Genomic DNA, 23353 nt, shown 5'->3' with positions numbered 1-23353 from the left:
TGGGTGGGTGTCTAGACACGGACCTCTGCAAAAAATGGTTTCATAAACAGGGCCTTGCAGCAACACAGTGTCACCCCTCAATCACATGCATGCTACAGTACTGCAGCAACTGTTGTTGTCGCTGTGCGTGCAGTATCACTTCCTCCTCCATCCATCTCAGACACCCACCTCAACTCATCTGGCTTCAATCATGTGACCAGCCATGTGAGGTTCAGGAAGAAAGTGGCCAAAGTTTCCACATTACTCTCTTGTGTAAGACTTCATTGATTGGAAAGAGTTGTGCAAAGTTTGTGTGTGAGGTTGTGTTATTTTTATAAGTCCCCTCGCCTCTGCAGGCTACTGGCTTGTCGAAAGCTCTGGTGGCGATACAGGAAATGCACTGGGGGTAGAGAGAATGAACACTTCATGTGTGTGAGTGAAAGTGCACAGCCTCCTGGACTAATGCTGAACTAGTGTGAGATGAATTACCCTGAGCTGATCGCACACATGCACACGCAGTTTAGTAAGCACAGGCCGATCAGAGCCCTGCACAGGTAGAGCCGCTGTCAGATCGGGTTTCGTGGTGAGTTTCCAAGAGCTAACTGACAGCTCTTACATTTACAGACCGCCTCTTATGCAACAACCTGGTCTGAGGGTTGTTTGTAATGTCGTGAGTCGGTGATCAATATTCACACTAAATCAAACAAACTACCCAGTCAGCAATGATATAGTCACTTGCAGATTGAAATGCAGGCACATAGTTTTCAACGCTGGGCTGCATTGACAAAACAGCTGTGACTCATTTTTCTTTCTTCCAATCACGTTATGGATGAGTTTACTCAGCTGCCATGGAGTTAAACTGGACAATAATTTGGTAGAGATGAAACAATTAATCGATTTTTTTGATTTTTACAGAATTTTTTTTTTTTTTTCAAGCAAAAAATTCCTCAAGTTTGGTTCTCAAATGTGAAAGCTTGATGGTTTTCTTGGTCTTGCATCGTAATATATTGAATCTTTGTGGGATTTCAACTGTTGGTCTGAAAAAAGACATTTGATAAAGTCACCTTTATTATAATCGACATTTTTCACTGTTTTCAAATGTTTTATGGACAAAGTGATTCACTGATAGCAAAAATAATCTACAATATTCTCAACTTCTCAAAGCCAAATAAATTATGCTTATGTAACCATTTAATTTTGATGACTATATTTTAAAGTGTAGTAAGATTCCCAGGTCATTTTCTTGGTCAGGACAAGTTCATTTATACAGCACCTTTCAACAACAGGGCATTTAAAGGTGCTTTAGATAAGACATAAAATGCATTCAGAAAAAAAAACAAGGCAAAATGGAAGGACACATTTAAATGGGGTTAGAGTAAAATAAAATAAGATGATAAAGCTGAATAAGCAGAAACAGAATAAAGCACATAAAACAGGAGAATAAAAATACACGCATCTTTTAATTTGACACAGATATAAAATGACCTGACTCTTAATTGTTGTTTCAACAGCACTTATCCCTGAAAGACTTCTATTTTAGTCCTATTTTATTTATTCATTTACTTTTTTCCTTCAATGTTGAGATTGGACATTTCTTCTTGACCTTGGAAGCAGCATTTGGCAAAACAATCTCACCTCAAGGTCCTTTAGTAGCTCTTCTGGAGCTTTCGATCGTATCACAGCTGTTGCTTCCAAGGTCAACAATATATTTTCAATCCTAGTGTTGAGGTGTATCTGAACATGTTGTGGCAGAAGGCACCTTTTTTGGTGACTTGCAGGCCATAAGACGGTAAAGTCTTCAGGTGTTATTTCAACTGCATTTGATGAGCATATTTCATCTTGTAGCTAAGATCTGCTTCACAGTGAAATACACTGATTGTAAATGTGTTGAAGGAGTGGTTGTATGTAACCTAGGTACCTGAAAAAACCTTCACATTTCTGCCAGAAATCATGAAATGTGCCCAAACATGCATTTAGTGCATTTCCTTTAGTTTATTTAACCCAACATGAGAGAACCAGGGAAACAAGAAGGGTGTAGATACAGTTCAGTGTGAATGGGAGGTGCACACACACACAGACACACACACACACACAAAAATGATCAGCTCTCTTGTCTTGGTTAGAAGGAATGTCACAAATCTGGTACAGACTTGTTCTGACATGTGGGGATGAGTGTGTGTTTCTCTGAAAGAAACTATCTTGTTTGTGTGTCTGTGTGACAAAGCTGTGTTCTGTGGATTGTGGGTGTGTCTGAATACCTGAGTACAAGGTAGAGATTTTTCTCTCTTTCTTTCCTGCCTTCCTGCTTTTCTTTTATTAGTGGTCATTTATATGTGTCTGTGCTCTAAAAGCAAAAAGAGGAAGTTACCCTCATGTCATTTCCCGCCAGAGAGTGAGAGATCCATGAGTGTGCAGGGTCATAATTATTTTTGAGGGTTGGTTTTACAGGAAGTTCTCTGATTTTTGAAACGTAAAACCCACTTTTTCCATATTGATAAACTCCTTTTGAAATGAAGTAAATAAAATCATTGTTTTTAGAATGAAAGAGATGCCGAAAAGAAGCATTTATTGGTAGTGGTTGATCATGTCTGTGTGAAGGCCTTTCACAACAGATGTTTCAACTTGTCTCAGTAGGAAAAGCACCGATGTGATACTAAAAACATTACAGATAGCTATTTAATTTTTCAGTGTCCCAGTAAACCATGACAGTGAGCCAGCATGAATGATCCCAAGGCCCCGAAACTGAAGCAGCTTAATAGGATTTAGCCGCCATTCATTTTTATTATTTACACCTGTGCTTCCTCTCATGTGTCAAAATATTTCCAGTGAAAGTGTCTGCAGGCTCAAAGTGTTGTCTTTGTATTAGGGCAGAAATCCCTGAATCACTGGGTGCATCAGGGAGCTCCAGCACGGCCCCATTCAGACCTGGCATTAAGAGGCGTCTTCGCTGCTCTGATCACAAGTGGACAGCTCAAGTACGTCAGTTCAAACCTGGCATTGTCTCTACATGCGTCTCCAGTGACCACTTGTGATCGGATCTCACTTCCCTGTTCTGTATGCAAATAAATGTGTAGTTGTGTTTAGCCAATCCGACTATGGCAGACAAGTCTAGTGTCATGTTTGTGTGTGAGGGAGAGAGAGAGAGAGCAAGTGGAAGAGAGAGAGTAGGGTAAGAAGGGGCGGACCAAATCGATGTTCTGCACACAACTCTACAATGAAATAAGGTTTTAGCTATTTATGAAATGGTGGAATATTTTTGGTTCATTGTGAAATTAAGGCGGGACTCCTTCAGTGTGGCCCAGGACGCATTTGTGTTCATGCTGCTAAAAGAATATGGCCACGAGTGGCCCAGACCGCCTCCCAGTGTGGTCTGAGTGACCAGATCTCAAATGCCTCCTCAATGCGTCACCTGTACTTAGAGCTGTCCGCTTGTGATTAGATCACCTGAGATGGATGTTAATGCTACGTCTGAACAGGAGCCATCTGACAGAAAAAGAAAATAATACAACTAAAATGTAAACACATCCAAAACAGACTGAAATGCGATTGGTCAAACCAACCAAAAGGTGTAAATTCACGTTTCTCCAAGACTCGTATGCAATATTTACTCCTCCCTTAGTGTGGCTGTGTCAGTAAGCAGGAAATAACGCTCTTATTTTCTTATTGTCCTATCGCATCCACGCTCTCTCTCCTCTGTCTTTGTGATATCTGCAGCTGAAGTTGCTCTAAAATTACACTGGAATTAGCCATTGTTCTCTGTCTCATTAAAACAGGGTGCACTGAGCTTCTGATCCCTGATCAGTTCACCCACTGAACAATCTGTGTGGGTGAGGGAGCATTTATCTGTAGCAGTGAGTTAGAGCCTGCAAAGTTCTGTTAGTAGTTCATAAATACGATTCTCATTTGTTTCTTTGTGTAAGGTTATTGATAGGATAAAGGATACAGGCAGAGACATTTGAGAAAGGAGACGGTTCACTTAAAATTATTTCCTGTAACTGTGTCTCGTGGGTTTCTCCAACCACAGAAGTTTTCCGGGACTAACCATGAATTAAAAAGTTAAACTGAAATAAAACTTGTATTTCTTTGCTTAATAGTACTATTACTATTATTATCACATCCTTATCCATATCATATCAACTTTGGAGGGAAAACAGAGGGTATCATTGGATTGATATGATCTTGTACTGGGTTGATCACATATTAAGATAGCGGATAAAAACAAGTGGCAAAATCAAACTATATCTATTGTTGTGTTGTATGTTGTTATGTTTTGACATGAACAAGCAATGATGACAGGAAGTGATGCCATTTCATACCATTGGCGCTGCCTGTAATGCGTTATCATGTGTATAGAGTGTCATAGGCTGACCCTGATTTGCATGTAGCATGAGTTTCGGATTTGTGATCTGTTCAACACACATGTGTGTATGTGGCAAAATGTAAATGAAAGTGTGTTAAGTTTGTGTTAAGTATGAGGACGGGATGCAGCAAGAGATCTCTAAGAAGCTTAAACTTTAACTGAGTCATCGTATATTTGTATCAGGTGGTGGCAGGTGGCTCTTTTCTGTTAGAGTGTAACTCCACCAAAAGATGATTAGAGCGAAACATTTTTTTTTTTTTTGTCATCCTGATGAACCCTGTGATTATCACTGATCTTTCCACTTCACACACCACTGGCCTCTGCAGTAAGACAAGATATTAATCTGCTTTTCACCAGAAATAAGAATGAGCTGCCTCTGTGTCTACATCACATCTGTTACAAACACAATAAAACCACTGAATCAAATACAGCACCCTGCCAGACATGTCACTGTCATTATGGCTGACTTTTGATCCTGATCGCTGACTGATCCGTGGTTGAAATAGTATCTTTATTATTGATTGGATGACAGGCTAGCCAGTCTGAGATATTGATTACAAGATATGTTTGTGACACTGTGGTTGTGGCCGAGAAAACAACCACGTATTTTAAAGTACGCCCGTCCACAGCTCAGTCTCTGCTGGTCAGTGAGCTCCTTCACAATGAATTTTAAACTCAGCAGATCTCTGTGTTCAGAAAATGGCAGGTGTCAGGATGCAGTGGGATGGGACTGAAGATGACAGGAAACAAATGATGGCTAATGACATTCAGGCTGACATAGATTCATTTATTTTATTTCTTTTTTTTTAGTTCAAAAGCATCTCCTTAATTTGCTGAAGTTTACCTACAGTCCAAAAACCCAAAGGTATTTCATTTACAAAGATACAGAGAGCTTGAAGCATCTGATGTTGGGTATTTTTACTTGAAATCAATGAGTGAGCAAATTGTCATTTTTGTCAGATACCTAATAATAAATTATTTGATAAGTTATTTCAGCTCTGCAAATGTAAACAGGCAGATATTTGCCTTTTATAATGATTATTCAGTGAGAAGTTGAACTGAACTGACCCAGGTCATATTACAACCACTGCACATGTTAAATAGTTAAAGCCAGCACCTTCCATTAACACTCCTCTCCATAGTTTGTTTCTTTTCATAGAATATTAGAATAAAGTGAGACAGCTGATCTCATCTGGGTCTGTTCCAGTTTGGGTCAGTCGGTTTTGACACATGGCTGAAAAAATTATTTAGTGTGTGACCTGCAAAGATTCTGATCTTAAGTCTTTAGGTCTGGTCAAATTTGGCACAAATGTTCACTTGGACTCCAGGATAAACTGATTAGATTTTGGTAATCAAAGGTCAAAGGTCAAAAGTCAAGGTCGTGGTGACCTCACTAAAAGCAGTTTTGACCCTGTGAACGAGATACCTCGAGAACTCTTCAAGGGAATCCCTTCACATCTGGCACAACTGTCCACTGGGAGTCAGGCATTAACTGATTATAATTTAGTGGTCAAAGGTCAGTGTGACCTCACGAAACACTTTTTAGCCATAAGTCAAGACTTCATACAGCAATTAGGACAGAATTTCACACAATTGATTAATATTTTATGACTCTGGATAAACAGGGATGTAATCTGAAACCAGTCTGAGTGGCAGAGTCTTACAACTGTGAAGCAGTAATTCTAGTTTGTCACTGCAGATGAACTGTACAAGCTGCGAGTTGGCGTTTATTTTGTTACATGAACATGTGACAGTTGCTGTTCCTGCAGGAATTGTTGGGTTGTCTACAGCCAGAACTTGCCAGTTGTTACTGCCCAATCATTCAGTGTCAGTTGTTCAGTGTGTTTTCTTAGTTGTAAGGTTCAGGCTCCTTCCTGACTGTCAAAAAAAAAATCCAAAAGATATTGGAAGAAAGATATTTCATAATTAGGACATGAGAGAAAGAAAAGCAGTAAATCCTCACAAAGGCCTGAAAATTATTATTATATTAATAAAGTAATAATTTAAACTTGAACCTGTTCTGCCTTTATGCTGCTTTTTTGTCTATGTAGGTCGAGATCCTCTTTGCATACAACCAATCAAATAATTTTATTTTAACTCGTATGGGCATAACATCATTGTTTTACCTCTATCTCCATCTGTGTTGCCGGCGGTGACTAACAGCTGGTTAGTGATACGGTGACAGACAGCAGCTACACCACAACACAAAAGTGAGAAGAGAGTTTTATACACAATAAATGTTTTGCTCAGCAACTCGCATGAAATTTCCAAGTAATGTTCTCATTCTCATGTACAAGCATGGACATGTCTCGTTTTGTACCTTGGCCCGCTGAGTGAACAATCCAGTAAACGGCCACAGGAGGGAAAGCCGATGACCTTTTAACACACTGCCTTAAAAACTTGTCTGAAAACATCAACATGATAGCAGTGCCACGTTTTCAACTATAGCCTTGAATGCAGTCACATAATCTCCACTCTGTAAGTGTAACTGTTCACTATTGTTATTGCCTTGATTTCAAAATAAGAGTGCACTGTTTAATGCAAGGTTAATAAAGCAATCCTCCCGCTGCTTTTAAGGCAGAAGAACAGGAATTTACAGTCACGTTAGCTGAGATTAGTTTAGCCACATATGAAGAGCAGGGCTCAGGTGTTTCCTGTTGGAGGTGCTGTAGAAATTTCTTAGATGATTATGTAAAGTTCTTCAGTCACTGTTAAATCATCTGGTGTGTAACTCTCAAGGGGAATAGCAACATTCCACATTAGAGATGATTCAGACTGTGCAGTCTTGAAGCTTGCTTGATCTTGCAGTGTCTCAAATATTTGATCGATGCTTGTTTGAAACCAGAATTTGTTATTCAAAGAAAAAGATTAAAATAACCAAGAAGTGCCACACACTCGCCCCTCTTTATGACTTTGTTCTCATTGCACTTTTGGTGTTATAGACTGTGCTGTGTCTAATATGTGGAGTCTGTGTGACCAGGCAGTGTTTGTTTATTCATCAGGAGTCAAAGTAGGGTTGGGAGATATAGCATAATAAAAATAATATTGATAATAATAATGCTTGTTTTTGCAAAAATCTGAGTAAAAGGTCCAAATAGTAAAAAATTAATTACAAGCACGCACAAGAAGTCAAGAAATAAAGTGGATGATTGCTGCCCTCAGACAGTCCCGTAAAATCCGATGTGATTAGTTAGATGATATCAGCACCTTCCTGGGTTACAAAGCTGCTGTGGCTGTCCTGCAGAGGATTTAATGGCCACATCTTTGAGAGACAGGCTGAAAAAAACCTGCACTGATCTGAGCTCTGTTTGTGTTCGTTGACCAGGCGTTATGATTATATGATATGGTATGATATATAATATGATATACATTTGATATGGAAACGAGGAGGTCACAATCTTCTATCAATGGACATTTTGAAGCTGGTTGTTCCAAAAGTAAGAACTGAATTGGGAAAGAAAGCTTTTAGGTGTTTGGCACCTGATTCTTAGAACAATCTTCAATCTGAATTTCAATGAATAAAAAAAATAAATTATAAGAGGAGGTTTGTGAACTCAGCTTCGTTCAGTCGCTCTCTACCTGCTGGGTAACTAACGCTTGCTAGCAGCCAATGTCAGTTGTCAGGCTGTTCTCAGACAGTCAGGCTGGCAGAAATTCCCAATAATGCTGAGGCTGATGTGAACGGTTTTTCCGACAAATTACAGGCTACAAGATGTGACATGAGTGCTGCACCAGCCGAAGTGTTTAGAGAGCAGTTCAGTAGCAGGGCTGTATCTCTTTGGTTCAGTTCAGTCAGGCATTCTGAGGCCTCAGTGATGATCACCAGCGTCTCCATCTGTGGTTTGTGGACTGGTAATCATCCAACATGGAGGAACTTCCTGGAGCTCCTGTTGATGTCAAACTGTCGGCCCGCTGTTGTCCTGGCAGTTCATCGCATCCCAGTCTTCTTTGGATCGGCTCTGATTCGCTCTTAGCGTCGTCAGTCAGATGAAACTGGATGGCGACTGTAGACTCGACTGTAGGGCTCAGCCTGGTTGCTAGGCAACAGAGCAAAGACCTCCTCGGCAGGTCACTAGGACTGTCTTTCAGTAGTGAGCAGGCAAGCGTGTGTGCATGCACAGGTGTGTGTGAGTGACGGAGCAGATTTATGAACAAAGGGCTGTAAAGTGTGACTGCCTCCGTCACTGTGCTTTCTGCTGCTCCACTTCTCTTTCTGGTTTTCTGACACACTGCAAACACACAAATGAATTCTCCACCCCCTCACATTGCCTCAAACCCAGCTGTGCCCCCATCCCTTCCTTCCTGCCCACACACGCACGCACACACACACACACACACGCACACACACACACACACACACACACACACACACACACACTGCCTATCGCTTTCTTCGTTTGACTTAATTTCTTCTTTACTCTTTCTTTCCATCTTGTCCTCCGTCTCATTGTCTCAGTCTTCTATTTGTGTTCTCACTGTTTGCTTGTCTGTTCATTTGCATTGTGCTTTGCTTCAACTGTGCTGTAGACCCTGTTCACCAAGTTACTGTTGTGTCTGTGGTATCTGTCGGTATTTTGAGTTAAAACTGCACTAACTGAAATTCACTGTGGGCCCAGGTGTCCACTGGTGTGACCCTCCATCTCTCCTGCACAAATAAACGCACACACTTATGCACAGACATAAGCTCTCTGTTGGTTAACTGCTAGAAACCTGTGGAAAGTGCTGCCAGTGGCTACGGTGCCTCATGAAAATGTAACGAGAATGTGAATAATTAAGATTAAACCAGAGCGTAATGTCACCCTGTGCGCGTGTGTGTGTGTCTCTGTATCTGTGCGTGTGTGTGTGTCTGTGTTTTGGTCTTTTTTAAAATGAAGTCCCTGCTCTTACAACCTATGTGTTAATATTTGCTTAATCAGATGTGAACTGTATCGATGTCTTAATTCCATTTTCAGTTGAAACTGCAAGTCATTGTAAAATGGAAGTGGTTTAAATCTGCACTGCGCAAGGTTTTTATGTAAAAGTACATGAGGCAAACCACAAAGTCGGGCAGCAGTAGAGCAGGTTGTTCCTCACTGATCTGCCCTATTTCTCTAAATGGAGTTCTGGTGTTGGTCATGTTCACGTCTTCGTCTGTAGGAAGTGGTTTATCAAAATTTAAAGGGATGGATTGTACTTTATATCTGACCCGCAGTGAGACAAACTCATGGGTGGTGTTTCTTACCACTCTGTTTGAAGGTATACTGATCTGATCTTTGCCCAGCTGGATCAGTCTGATGCATCAGTGGCAGCTCTGCTCAATGAGAGCAAACATACCTTTTCCACCACCGAAGGTTTAACATTCATTTTAATACAGCCACAAAAATGTTCATTATTAATTAATCTGCAGATTGTTCTCTAAATTAATCTTTTGATGTCTAAAATGTTAAAACATATTGAAAAATGCCAATCACAGTGTCCTACACCCCCAGGTGATGTCTTTGGAGAGACTAAATTTAACTAACAATAGACAATACATATGACCCAATGCAGCCAGAGTATTTGAAGCATTTGAATCATTTTTAAGACAAAAAAATTGCCAAACATTCCCTGGTTTTAGCTTCTTTAATGTGAATATTTTCCTATGATGGCAAATTGAATCTTTTGAGCTGCTGGATGGACTAAAGAAGCTATCTGAGTGTGTCAGCTTGGACTTTGGGAAACTGTAATGGACATTTTCTGACCTTTTTATTAGACCAAACTGTTATTTAAGCAAACAATCAGCAGCTGAATCAATAATGAAAGTAGCAGGGCTGTTAGTTGCAGCCCTGGTGAAAGTCACAGCGATGGATCCACCTATCCAGACTAAATTAGACAAGCTTGTCCATCTCTCTCTACAGTTCGGTACCTAAAGGTGTTTTGGATCCTGTCATTAAGACGGATGTCCCTTATAGAAGCACATGTGAAATCCATGTTTTAACATGTGAAATGTCCACACTGTTATCACATGTGAAATGAATTGTATATAAAGCACATTTACTCTCTCACACGAGGCCTGTCTGACAACCACACAAGGCTACATCGCAAAATTGTTTTAGTGCGAAACATCTGAAAACCACACGCGAATGTGGTTCACAGCTGAAGTGGTGAAAGTTATCAGGGTTTTCTTTAAACTGCTCAAAGTGAAACCAAACTTCACGCTCACTCATACTCATACGTTTGTTTGGGCAAGATTTGTTTTGTGTAACTTTAGACAGTCTCTGTGTCTGATCTTTTGAATCAACAACTTCAAGAACGCAACCTCAAACAGTTGCTGCTTCATAAACATGTAAATTACATGTTCTTCAGTTTGACCAGACCTCCATCTTCAGTGTACTTCTTTGTGTATTTCCCTATTTTTTTAGCTGATTGCAGCATGAAAGAAGGTCATGAACCGAGCAAAACTAAACTAAAAAAGTAAACTTCCCTTAAAAACCTGACTGTGTGTTTCTTTCTTCACCACCAGTGACTGAGCATCCATCCAAAGATCTTACACCTTTTTTGTGCTTGTATTCGTCTTATAAAGGGACTCAGCAGCCATGTGCTATATTAGACTGAGAGTAGGCAGGGTATTTATTTCAGTCAGTCACTACGCTGAATGATTTTAGCGCAACGTGAAACAGCGAGCAGGAGCATCAAGTCAAATCAGGTGGTGAGCCTGCTGCCATTTGGAGCCGCCAACGTGGGAAGTTTCCTGTGGCAGATTTAATGTTATGGGCTGTGATTATGAGACGTCCCACCATGCTGTGGTTGAATTTAATATCATCCAAACTGAGGCAACAACGAACTAAATATAGACGTCGGCAGCAAGGAAGGGACGAATGGGAACTGCAGAAATATAAGTAACCTATTGTGCAGTGACAAATGCCACATAATTGACATATTGATTCATGTCTTTGTTGTGATTGTGTTGCCTGATTTGGCATCGCAACGAAGCCTGAGTTGATATTTTGCTTTTTTTTTTTCTTTCTCTCCCTCCCCAGTGTGCTGCTTTGTTGTCCACAAGCGCTGTCATGAGTTTGTCACCTTTTCTTGTCCGGGGGCCGACAAGGGACCTGCCTCCGACGTAAGTAAAAACACACACACAATCAACACGACTTGCTTTATTAAATTCTCTGCTCTTTATCTTTAGTCAGCCATAAAAAAATGCCACTTTCTTGTGGGAGTTTGGGAAGCACAGTGAAGCAGATCACTCCACTCATGTGTTCAGGTTAAATATTCATGGTGCACATGGTTAGTGGTTGTTTTGAAAGATGCTTGTTAATAACATTAGCAGGGTCAGCACTGGCCTTTGGTTTGTGTGTAGTTTCCTGTATGTGTGGCTCAATGAACACAAATGCACACACATGCTTTTTTGTCTTTCTACACATGTGAGGACTGTGAGGCCCCTATCCTAAACTTAATAACATTAATATAAAATAAACCTAAGAAAAAAGTCCTAACCTTCAACCTTCCTTTGAAGCAGTAAAAATGTCCTTACAAAGCTGGGATGTCCTCACTATGATGGTTTAAAACTCAAATGTGTCCTCACAACGATTGCAAAAGTCCACAAAACACGCAGACATAACCTTTTGTTTTCTCTCCAGTTGAACTATTGGCTCCAAATCACATTGAGTCATGTCAATGAAGAGAAAATGTGCTGCTTGGCAGCCTCAGGTTTAACGAGCCAGTATCTCTTCATATAACACACACACACACACACACACACACACACACACACACACACACACACACACACACACACACACACACACACACACACACACATACATACACACAGACCACTTGTGAGTCAGCATGGGTTTTCAAGTCATATTCACTGACGTTTGTTAATCTAATTTTCTTTCTTTGTTTTCGTTATATCACCAAAGCTGTTTAGTTGTTTCCTATTCTTCCTCTGTTCTCCGTTTTCTGTCTGCCTCTCAATATTTAGATGCTTGCTCTGTCATAATGGAGGCCATATTTAGAGGTCAGACCAAATTCATGAATCTCATTCACCTCTATTGTAATGGGATGACATCACAAATCTGAGACAGATACACTAAATGGCAAAAGTGCTCCTTTGGTCTCAGGATGTTTTGATTATTTAAGCCTCTCATGGCGTATTCACATCAGAGCAGAAAAACAGCTTTTGCATGTGCATGCTTGTTATTCTGAGTGTGCAGCGTGTTGCAGTGTCTCCGTGAGGATGTTAGCTGTGTGCTGAAAGGAGCAGGTGAGTGGTGAAAGTTCAAATTTGTTGAACTTCGACCCGAGCCACACTGACTTTTGTGGCCACTGCCAATCACCGGTGGAAAAACTAATTAGCCTACTTGTGTTTCTGAATTTCTGAAGTGTACAATAACAGACTGGCTTCATATCAAAAGCAGACAAACAAAACAGGCCTATTTACTTGGTGAAATTTCATTAGGCAAATGCCACTTTCCACATTAGTTTTAAAAACACTATTTGGGTCTCGGAATTGCTGCAATCTGCTGCTTGCAACATTAGCACTGTAGCTAATGGCGGCAATGCAGAATGGTGCAAGACTTTTACGTTTTTCTGCTGTAATGTGAATATGCCTTTAGTTCCATTTAAGGGAAGTCATAATGATTAAGAATAAAAATTTTACACAACAGTGAGGCTTCAAATTTATGGTGACAGTTTGGGAAGGACCGTTGCCTGTTTCAATATTACAACACCCTGAGCTCAAAGCCAGGTCTGTAGAAAAATGGTTTCCCTAGTTTGGTGTGGAAGAACTTGACCTGACCATCCAGAGCCTTAACACGATTGAGATGAACTGGAGCCTTATAACCTAACACCAGTGGCAGACCTCACCAGTGCTCCTGTGGCGGAATGAGAGTAAATCCCTGCAGCCAAAGTACTGGGAGAAGCCTTCTCAGATGAGTGGACGTCATGTGGTGTTATTGTGGTTGTAGCATGGCTGAAACATTCTGATGTGCACATATTTTATTTGGGTGTCCGCATACTTTTGGCAGATAGTTAGGCAGATAGGTTTTGTTGGGCCAAAACCTAAACCCCAGATACCACTAGAAGAAAGTGAGAACATGTCTTTTTTTGTCATTTGGGTGAACCAACTTTTTAAATACCACCTAACAGGACAAGGAGAAGAAAACCTGAGCACCACAGATGCAGGGACTCTACAGAAACCACCTGGATTATATTAATACTGGATTTAAGTGTCCTCTCTCTCCTCTGTGTGTGTGTTTGTGCCTCTGCAGGATCCTCGTAGTAAACACAAGTTTAAGGTCCACACTTACTCCAGCCCCACATTCTGTGACCACTGTGGCTCCCTCCTCTACGGGCTGATACACCAGGGCATGAAGTGTGACCGTACGTACAGAAACATCTGTCTGTCTGTGTGTGTGTGTGTGTGTGTGTGTGTGTGTGTGTGTGAGTGAGTAAGCTACACAAATGAGCATAAGCAGAACTTCTCATTTTACCTGCTTTGTATGTCACAGGTTTGCATCTCAACTATTTCTTGTTTAAACCCCCTAAAACCCCTAAAGACAAAATGAATGGGCTTTTAGAAAAATGGAAAAATAAGGGGACTTGTATTAGGGTCAAAATATCTCTCACCTACGTGCTTTCCTTGTTGTCAAAACCAATCTTTTTTTGTATAGAGTTACTAGCAGGTCAACTGCAAAAGGCACACTGTCACTGCTGATTGTGTCACTGTTGAATGTGTAGTTTTATGTATCACCATTTTTTCTTTTTCTATGATTTTCTCAGTTCAAGACAAGCCCTGAAGGATAATCTGCAGCAAAATAGTTCTGCAGTAAATGTGCAAAGATGAACTTTAGGATGTCATAGGGTGCTTTGGTGCTCGACCTTGTTTGGTTTGGTTAAAACAAACTCTGGTACATCTGCCCAGTCAGTGAAGTTTGTTTGGGGCTGTGGTGAGTGCAGATGCTTTGATAGTAGATATGTTATTTTAACATGAACTCGAAAGCTAAACTATTAATAAATGCACCTGCAGTAAAAAGCTGTTAGTTGCCGCAGTCTGCCACATTTACTTCTCCAATTACTTTGGCAGTCGCTCAAATTTATTAAAAAGTGTGTGGCATAGTGATCCTACAGTGACCTGTTCTGTAATATTGCTGTACAAGATGCCGGGTATCTGTAGAGTCACAAAAAGCATTTAATTCAGTTTCCTAAAAAAAGGCTGAAAAACTCTCAGATGTGTTGTCTTGCCTGCTGTGGGCAGGAATGTTAGTTCTAAACTGTTTTTGTATGTGAATGTGGACTATCGGGAAACATGTTCCACCTGCAAACTAAAAGTGGGATTGTTGCAACAGTGGTTTGTGCTGCAGGAGGCTGTTCATCCGTTTTGGTGTTGGTGTTTACAGTCAGCAGCCCCGGCCCGTAGCTAACACTGCTACTCGCTACAGGAGCTAGAAAGCTGAACACCTCTTAAGGGGGAATTGTCAGTTTTAGAAAAAAACGTAAATTAAAAACTTAAATGGTTAATCTATTCATCCATTTTATGCTGCTTATCTGGATCTACATCAAGGCAATTTAATAATGTATATCATTAGGAATTATTCTTTTATATACTGCCTGCAGGTAGTTGAACAATGGGATATGAAAATCAATAATTCTAGGCCAGATTGTTCCTCCTAATTTTCTATCATAGTTTTACCACAATGATCATAAAACAGGTATTAACTTGCATTTTATGTTTTAAAGGTGTTAAAGTGTTATTTGACTTGATAAACACAGGGGAATAGAAGATACAGAATGATAACATACAGTCTAACAAGACTAAGTCAAATCCTCATATAAGGCTGGACTGTGTATGATCAGTGTGCAAAATTGAGAAATGTGAATATGAATGTGAACTGCTGTTGCAATCCAGCCAAAAATGCTAATTTATTCTGTAATGAACTAAAATGCAGAAATGTCTCTTTTATTTTTCCATTGGTCAAGACAAAATTAAAGTGTTATACCCCTCAAAGTTGACATATTCCATAACATTTGGGTCTGACATGCAAATTAATTAGTTAATGAAAATGCAAAAACAAGTAGTGATCAAATTCCTCAGCACACAAGAGTCCTCACTTTACCTGTGGAAAATTCAATCTGTTCATTTTTTAGACCTTTACACTGAACTCTTTCACATATTTATAGATGTATAACTTTTATATACTCTTTAATACTGAATAACGTGAAGTTAATCATGTAAAAAGACAAATTAGTTTTGTCAGCACATTTTCAACAGTTGATCCAAACAAACATCTCTACACCTTATGTGAGTCACGCCTTTTATGTATGAGAACTTTCATACTGTTTTAGAAGCACTGACTTGATGGTGTCCAACTTTCACTTTTTGCAGCATGTCACCTGACCAAATGTCAAGGCCAGTGGTCGCAAAAACAGAGAAATATTTGCTGAACATTAATTTTCTTTCAGTCCCATTGGTAGTATTTTCCATGGCAGCATTAATACTGCACATAATGTGTTATGTGGGTTATGGACTGTAGTAAACCTGTCAGTGAAAAACCCGCTCTCTGAGTTTACAGTAATTGACCAGCTCTTGATTCATGGTGCCAGGATATTATCAGCATAATGACAGAGAGCTGGATTTATTATCAGCTTCTCATAGCAAAAACTGAAGAGTTTCTACATTTCTGCAGTCCTCATGTCTTTTGTTGACCTATTGCCTGATGTTGGCAACAAAGACACTGACAGGAAGTGGGTTACACTTTTGCAACACTGTCTCTGACCAATATTATTTAGTAGGTACACAGTTCCTCATTGTATTTGTGTGCAATTATAAGTGTTTGATGGACTTTGACTCGGCCTTTTGAAAAGCTGCCGCAGCAGTTTGTTGCTTTCATATTTATTCGCCACTATTCATGTCAACGAAACATCTTAAGCCTAAAAATAGCTCATAAAAGACAAGAGTCTGGAGAAACATTTTAGTGCTATAAGTATCAGTGTTTTATAAAAATAGAATATAATAAACTTTTAATCCATATGTTGAAGGCGGCCAAGGATTCAGTAACACTGATCCACAGATGCCTATAAAATACAGTTTGTAGCATCTGACCGAATTATTCCTCCAATCACAAATGCTCTTCAAACCCCAGTTTGTTTCACATTTCATTCAATCATCACAAACTACAATCAATACACAAATAAAGATATATTCATGACTATCACTGGATTATCCAGTGAAAGCGTTGCTATATGCGGAATTACCAAATTGAAGTTTGATGATTTGTCAGCTGTAAAAAAAAAAAAAAAAAATCTCATGCTGATGGTATTTGATGCCAGTTAAAAAAGATTTAACAAATCAATTTTTTACTTTTTTCATTTATGAATCTATGACACCGTTAAGAAAATATGACACATAATTTATTGAATTGATCTATCTATGAATAGAGCGAGTCCTTTCTGCCAAATGCAACCAGGTTGCTGAGTCCCTACCTGTCTGCCTTCCCGCCCACCCACCTACCCACCCATCTATCTACCTATCTAGTTCCTCATGCTCCTGTGTATTGATGAATATTAAATTTCACATTCATTGACACAGACTGCTCGACAGTAAAACACTAATCACTGTGGACGTAGTGATTAAGTTCTGTCAGATTAGGGGTTCCTCTTAAATGTTGTTAAAGGTTGAGAGTCCTGAGCTAAGAGAAGAGGCTGACCACATTTCATCGGACGGTATCATCTTTCATGAATGTCTTAATCACCATGTCCTCAGTGATTGGTTGACAGATGACCAGTCTGTATCAGTGAGTTATATGGCACCAATTTTACCTGGAAATTCAGCGATGGCCATGAAGCCAGCTTTATTTATTCAGTTCAATTCAGTTGTTGTACACTTTTAGTGCCATTTATGAGCACTCCTAGTGGTATGATAAGATCCTTTCTGAATATGGCCCCTGGGGTAAACACAAAAAAAAAAAAAAAAAAAAGGAAAGGAAAGGAAAAGAAAATTGTGTTGTCACAGAGGTGCTGTTAGGTTATATATTAATCCATGTGAACAAACAACATATGACTAGAAGAGCTGTGCTTCTTGCAAATTTTATTTGTATTACCAAATTAGATTTTCATTTCAGATGACATAAATAGTAGATAGTGTAGATGCACACTTTACATGTGCTCCTGAAATCAACTTATTGTTATTATTATACAATATATGAGGATTTTAAAATTTTTTTAGTATCTCCATATTCTTAAGGTTCACTGTAAGACATTTTCATGTATAGATCACTGATTAGAGAGAAGGATTTTGATTTGTTTTGGTGCCAGTTAGATTTCTACTTTCAATGTTTGGTTGCAGAATAATAATAACCTTCTCCTGATATTTAGTTTTTGAAATTTCTCACTTGTTAGACGTAAGACTACAGTGGTCTTCTCACCTGTTCTTCAGAACTGAAGATCCAGTCCCTCGTGACTTTCTGTCTGCCGGCTTGGTACTGAAGAAACTTGGTTACAAGGCTCTTAATACACAAGCGCAGGATTTAGATATAGATTTGCTACCAATATGAGATGTTGGTCTGACGCATCGAACAGTTGTTTTCTTCTGGGTCATCCTGCTTCTTACTCCCTGAGATTTTAATAGAAAGAGCAGGTGATAGCAATGTGAAGTTATATGAATGAATGATGCATTTAGTGCACTCCCTGGTGGAAATATAAAATGAAATTGATCCACCACCCAATGATTTGAGAGAAGGGAATAAAAGGGGTGATTTGTACACCAGAGCACTCTGACATCTAGTGGACAGGCTGAGCAATTACATTTACCCTTCAGAAATACCCTGTTTCCCTGTTTGCCTGTGTGGCTGCACTCAGTGCAAATTAATCTAAAATTAAATGTATTTATTTTTTTAAAATGTACATGGCATGTTCTTTATGAACAAATACATGGACCACGTCCCAGTGAGGACCTGTGCAGACCACAAGATTTTTGCCACACATTCCCTGTCCCAGTTATACAACACTGCAATGTTTTAGACACTTAAGCTGTTTAGATTCTTATCCACCACACAGTGCCATCAGGGAGGTGTCTGATCACTCCCAGATTTACTCTGCAGCTTGACAATGTCCCCAAACGTACAGCCAGACTCTAAGAAGTCTAAAGACTGAGACAGCCTGAATCCACAGAAGAACTGTGCCAACTTCTCCAAGATGCCTATAAATAAATAAATAATAATCTACCTGCCATTCACCTTGAACCGCTAAGTGCAGGTGTACTGAGCAGAACTGGTGCTGTTTTAAATACAAGGGGAGGTCAAACCAAATATTGATTTGATTTAGGTTTTTTTCTGCACGGTGCTATATTTCTTAGATCAGAGACAAAAGCCCTAGAGGTGGCACGAAATCTGCACTTGTGCCTGTCATAATGAGTCCTCTGGTTTGAGTGCTTCAGAGACGAGTCCTGACCACGTTGTAAATTGTATCAGGCACTATGTTGGTTTTCAAACATGGTCCATTTTATCGTAGCCAAAAACAAGATCCTCTTGTAGTTGGTGCACCCTGGAGAGTTGTCTGAAACGGGAGAGCGAGACTAGTATCCAATGAGAGCGCGTGAGGACACTCTGAAAAGTGCTCTGCAGCTTGTGTGGACACAAGAGACTCAAGAGATGCAGGGGTGGCTCCATCATTAGCTGGAGTTGTAAACAAACCAGACGTTATCTCTGGCGAGCGACTTCTCATGTTTTCCATTGACTATCGCAATCATTCACTCCTTTTGCGTATATCTCCTGGAGAGTAATCCTGCAGTCACTGTTCTCCCTCTGAGATCCATTTTACTTCTGCGTGACAACAATCTGGGACAAAAAGTATCATACACATAAAGATCTATATTGTCATCTTGGGAAGGACCAGCCAGCCTTTGAAAATAGTCTTCTGTGGCTCCAGAGGGACTTAAAGTCTGAAAAAGAAATTACCCGAGTCATATCATCAGGAGTTACTGTCGGCTTAAGGAAAGCTTGTGTTACAAATTGCGGTTTGAAAGATGTGGGTGTTTATCAGGGAGAGAGGGTTTAATGAAAAGATGCCTCAGTACTGAGATGCATTGTGGGAAGTGTAGCATCCAGTATTTTTGAGACATAAAGTCCAGATATCTCAGCTCCTGCCTCATTTTTGACTAAATCTTTTTTTAAAACGAGTCCCCCAGTTTTCTGAAAGTGCAACACTAAGAGTCCCTTTAATGTGGTAATACACAACTGAAGGCACCGTGATCATGACTTGAGGGTTTAAGGATAGAGGATGTCATATGTTGTACAGATTGTGAGTCTATTTATGGCAAACTTGTGTTTATTGACACGACTTGTGCATTTTATGTGTGTCTGTGTTTAGACTGTATGATGAACATCCACAAGCGGTGTGTGGCCAACGTCCCGAGCTTGTGTGGGACAGATCACACCGAGAGGAGAGGACGCATCAGCATCTCTGCCAAGATCACTGAGGACATTCTCACCGTCATCAGTGAGTGTCTGTCTTTCTCTCTGACACACACAAACACAAACACACACATACAGCATCTCTCAAAGCTCTCTCTCAGCCTAAGACTAAAACTGGAAAGTCCATTAATGGATCGATGATCCAACGATTGACCCACATCACCACTGGGATGTACATCCACGTGCCAGCTCTGTCTCTCTCAGACAGCTGTGGATTGATTATAGAACAGAAACTAAACTGTTGTTAAGTGTTGTCAAATGTAGCCAGAGTTATTTAGGGCAGGCCAGAGCGAGACTTCACCTCCTGCTGTCCTCTGGAAAGGACAAACTCCACTGTGTTTTATCTTCAGGTGTTCTTCTTCTTCTTCTTCTTCTACTGCCACTCATTTTTACCCATGTCCTCAACCCCTCACAGTCAAAGAGGCTAGGAACCTGGTGCCCATGGACCCCAACGGCCTGTCAGACCCCTACGTCAAGCTCAAACTGGTCCCAGATCCCAAGAGTGAGAGCAAACAGAAAACCAAGACTATGAAATGTTGCCTCAACCCCACCTGGAATGAGACCTTCACTTTGTAAGACATCTCTCCTTCTGTACCAAATCTTGGATGAGTTTTGAGGCTTTGCACACCTGGTTTAAAGCCACTCTCTCGGCCTCATTTTCAGTCACGCAGGCACAAAGCAAACTGGGGCTCATGCAAGTGACCCTGTCCTCATTCTTCTCCCTGTTTTTGCTCGTTGTTGTTCAAGCTATTCTGGGTTACTGTGACTGCTAGAAAAAGGCACAGGCATGAAAAAATGTCACATGCTGAGGTGTCTGCCAGTTTGCATATAGAGAGATGAGAGGGATGTGGCATTGAAATCAAATTATGTTCTTGGTTTTCATTTTTTACCTATTTTAAGAACACCCTTTATCTGTTCTTTCATCTGACTGTCCCTCCACATTTTCTCTAATTTCTCAGCCGCCTAAAAGAAAGTGACAAGGACCGCCGTCTCTCGGTGGAGGTCTGGGACTGGGATTTGACCAGCAGGAACGACTTCATGGGATCCCTGTCCTTTGGGATCTCAGAGCTACAGAAACTAGGGATAGATGGATGGTAAGATGTCAGGATGAGGAAATGGGAGATGGAGGAAAATTGGGAAAATTACACAAGTGTAGATAGAAATAACAAAGGCAGAAGGAAGAGGGGCGTGAATATTTAAGAGCTTTATTGTCATAGTCTGTTGATAATCCTGGATTTATCTGACATTGTTCTCTTTTCATTTTGTGGTTTAGGTTTAAGCTGCTTTCTCAGGAGGAAGGAGAATACTTTAATGTTCCCGTCCAGCCAGATGGAGAGGATGGTAACGAGGAGCTACGACAAAAGTTTGAGGTGAGACACACAGAAACAGAGACAATAACTGACAACAGGTTTAATTTGCACTGTTTTAGTTTTTATGTGTTTTATCCGTGGTGGCGACGGAGCCTGAACCAAAGCCAGGGCATTAGGTTTTCAGGTTGTCCGTCCCATTCTTGTGAATGCGATAACTCATTAAAACCTTGATGGAGCTTCTTCAAATTTGGCACATGAACTGATTAGATTTTGGTGGACAAAGGTCAAAGGTCACAAAATGCGGTTTTGTCCTTGTGAACACATTATCTCTGTAACACCTTGATGGAATTTCTTCGAATTTGGTACAAACATTTACCTGGACTCAAGGTCAAACTGATTAGATTTTGGTGGTCAAAGGTCAAGGTCAGTGTGACTTGACAAAACACTTTTTAGCCATTACTCAAGACTTCACACAGCAACTATGACAAAATCTCACATAAATAGTTATAGTTTAATATGACTCTGGATAAACGGATGCTATCTGAAACTAGCCTGAGTGGTGGAGGTATTTTAACATAATTCCCTAATAATCTTGGTCTTTTCCTTTAATTCCTTCTCACTTTAGAGGGCAAGGGTTGGTCCAGGGAAGCCCACAGACTCTTCTTCCTCCTCTTCGGTGTGCAAATACGACAGCAATGGCAATCAGGACCGTGTCAAGCTCTCAGACTTCAACTTCATCATGGTCCTGGGCAAAGGCAGCTTCGGCAAGGTGATGCACATGCACCGACGCTTGTGCTCCATGATGGAAAACATGAACCTGGTACAGGTGCCTGGTAGAAAATGAAATTCACCTGAAGTTCGTTTCTATACTTTTCATTCACTCCCTCAGGTGATGTTGGCTGAGAGGAAGGGTACAGATGAGTTGTACGCCATCAAGATCCTGAAGAAGGACGTGGTGATCCAGGACGATGATGTGGAGTGCACCATGGTGGAGAAGAGAGTCCTGGCTCTGTCTGGGAAACCACCTTTCCTCACTCAGCTGCACTCCTGTTTCCAAACAATGGTAGAACACAACGTCTTGCATTAACAAAGACGAGCTCATGCAGAAACATGGCAACAAACACCTTGTTCTCTTTTCTTCTGACCTCTTCATCTTGGTATTCTAGGACCGACTGTATTTTGTGATGGAGTATATAAACGGAGGAGACCTCATGTACCAGATCCAACAGGTCGGCAAGTTCAAGGAGCCTCATGCTGTGTGAGTACACGCACAGAGAACAGCTGAGTAATAGGACAGTTTATTAACTGCGAAACACGATGTTGTACACGATGTCGACTGCTGTTGCTCACACTTTGTTGTGCTCCTTCTCTATTTCTTCTTACTGGTAATTTAACATAATTTACTGATCTAGTCTGCTCCTCTGTGCTCCTTCAGCTGTGGTGATGTCTGTTCTCTTGCAATATGTTTTGATGATCTCATGTTTTTGTCAAATGCTTGCAGCAGCTTTTTTGTACAAACCCTACAGCTCTCCTGGCAATGACACAGTTGTGTGAACACACAAAATTTGTGAAAACACAAAAATACTGTGCAATTTTGGCATCATAAATGCAATCTTTTATCTGTATCCCTCACACCATACTGTGTATCTATATATGTTAAGAAAGTGGTGTTTGTCTGTATTTTAGGTTTTATGCTGCAGAGATTGCCATTGGACTCTTCTTCCTTCACTCCAAAGGCATCGTGTATCGGTGAGTCCATTTGTGAATAACCTCGAGACTGCAGTAGCAACTAACAATCATTTCAGAAAACAAGTGTGGTAAGTACCTCGGAGGGTGAATTTGTATGTGTTTGCTTCCAGGGATCTGAAGCTGGACAATGTGATGCTGGACTCTGAAGGCCATATAAAGATTGCCGACTTTGGAATGTGCAAAGAGAACATGCTCGACGGAGTCACCACAAAGACTTTTTGTGGAACACCAGACTACATTGCCCCAGAGGTATGTTTAGATATTGTTTGGTAGCTGACTGATGGTCTTATTTTATTTAATTTTATTTAATTTAATTTTATTTCCATCCATCTATTCACTTCTTAACCATTGTGTCTTGTAGATCATAGCCTATCAGCCGTATGGAAAGTCTGTGGACTGGTGGGCCTTCGGAGTACTGCTGTATGAAATGCTTGCTGGGCAGGTTCGTATGCACAAACTGTCCACTCTTATTAAGGAAACACCAGTAACAAGAACTGAAAACACTAAAGTGTCCTTGTGCC

At 40.4% G+C, this 23353-nt stretch overlaps 1 protein-coding gene across 2 annotated transcripts in view; it reads left to right on the top strand.

Moving 5' to 3' along the window:
* The window catches only part of LOC139635853 (protein kinase C beta type-like), a 35901-nt gene that overhangs the window by 1825 nt on the left and 10723 nt on the right, over positions 1-23353 (top strand). For both annotated transcript variants that reach the window (XM_071503371.1, XM_071503370.1), the window contains exons 3-14: positions 11338-11420; positions 13576-13687; positions 19670-19798; positions 20189-20345; positions 20733-20867; positions 21047-21143; positions 21709-21852; positions 21973-22146; positions 22250-22341; positions 22770-22832; positions 22943-23081; positions 23194-23274. In XM_071503371.1, coding sequence (XP_071359472.1) covers positions 11338-11420; positions 13576-13687; positions 19670-19798; positions 20189-20345; positions 20733-20867; positions 21047-21143; positions 21709-21852; positions 21973-22146; positions 22250-22341; positions 22770-22832; positions 22943-23081; positions 23194-23274 — 1406 coding nt within the window. The remainder of the gene's footprint in view (positions 1-11337; positions 11421-13575; positions 13688-19669; positions 19799-20188; positions 20346-20732; positions 20868-21046; positions 21144-21708; positions 21853-21972; positions 22147-22249; positions 22342-22769; positions 22833-22942; positions 23082-23193; positions 23275-23353) is intronic.

Source organism: Trachinotus anak, unplaced genomic scaffold (assembly GCF_046630095.1).
Source record: "Trachinotus anak isolate AG129_WGS33_773 ecotype Australia unplaced genomic scaffold, CSIRO_AGI_Tana_v1 ptg000019l, whole genome shotgun sequence".
Taxonomy (NCBI): Eukaryota; Metazoa; Chordata; class Actinopteri; order Carangiformes; family Carangidae; genus Trachinotus; species Trachinotus anak.
This window is presented reverse-complemented; position numbering and strand designations above follow the sequence as displayed.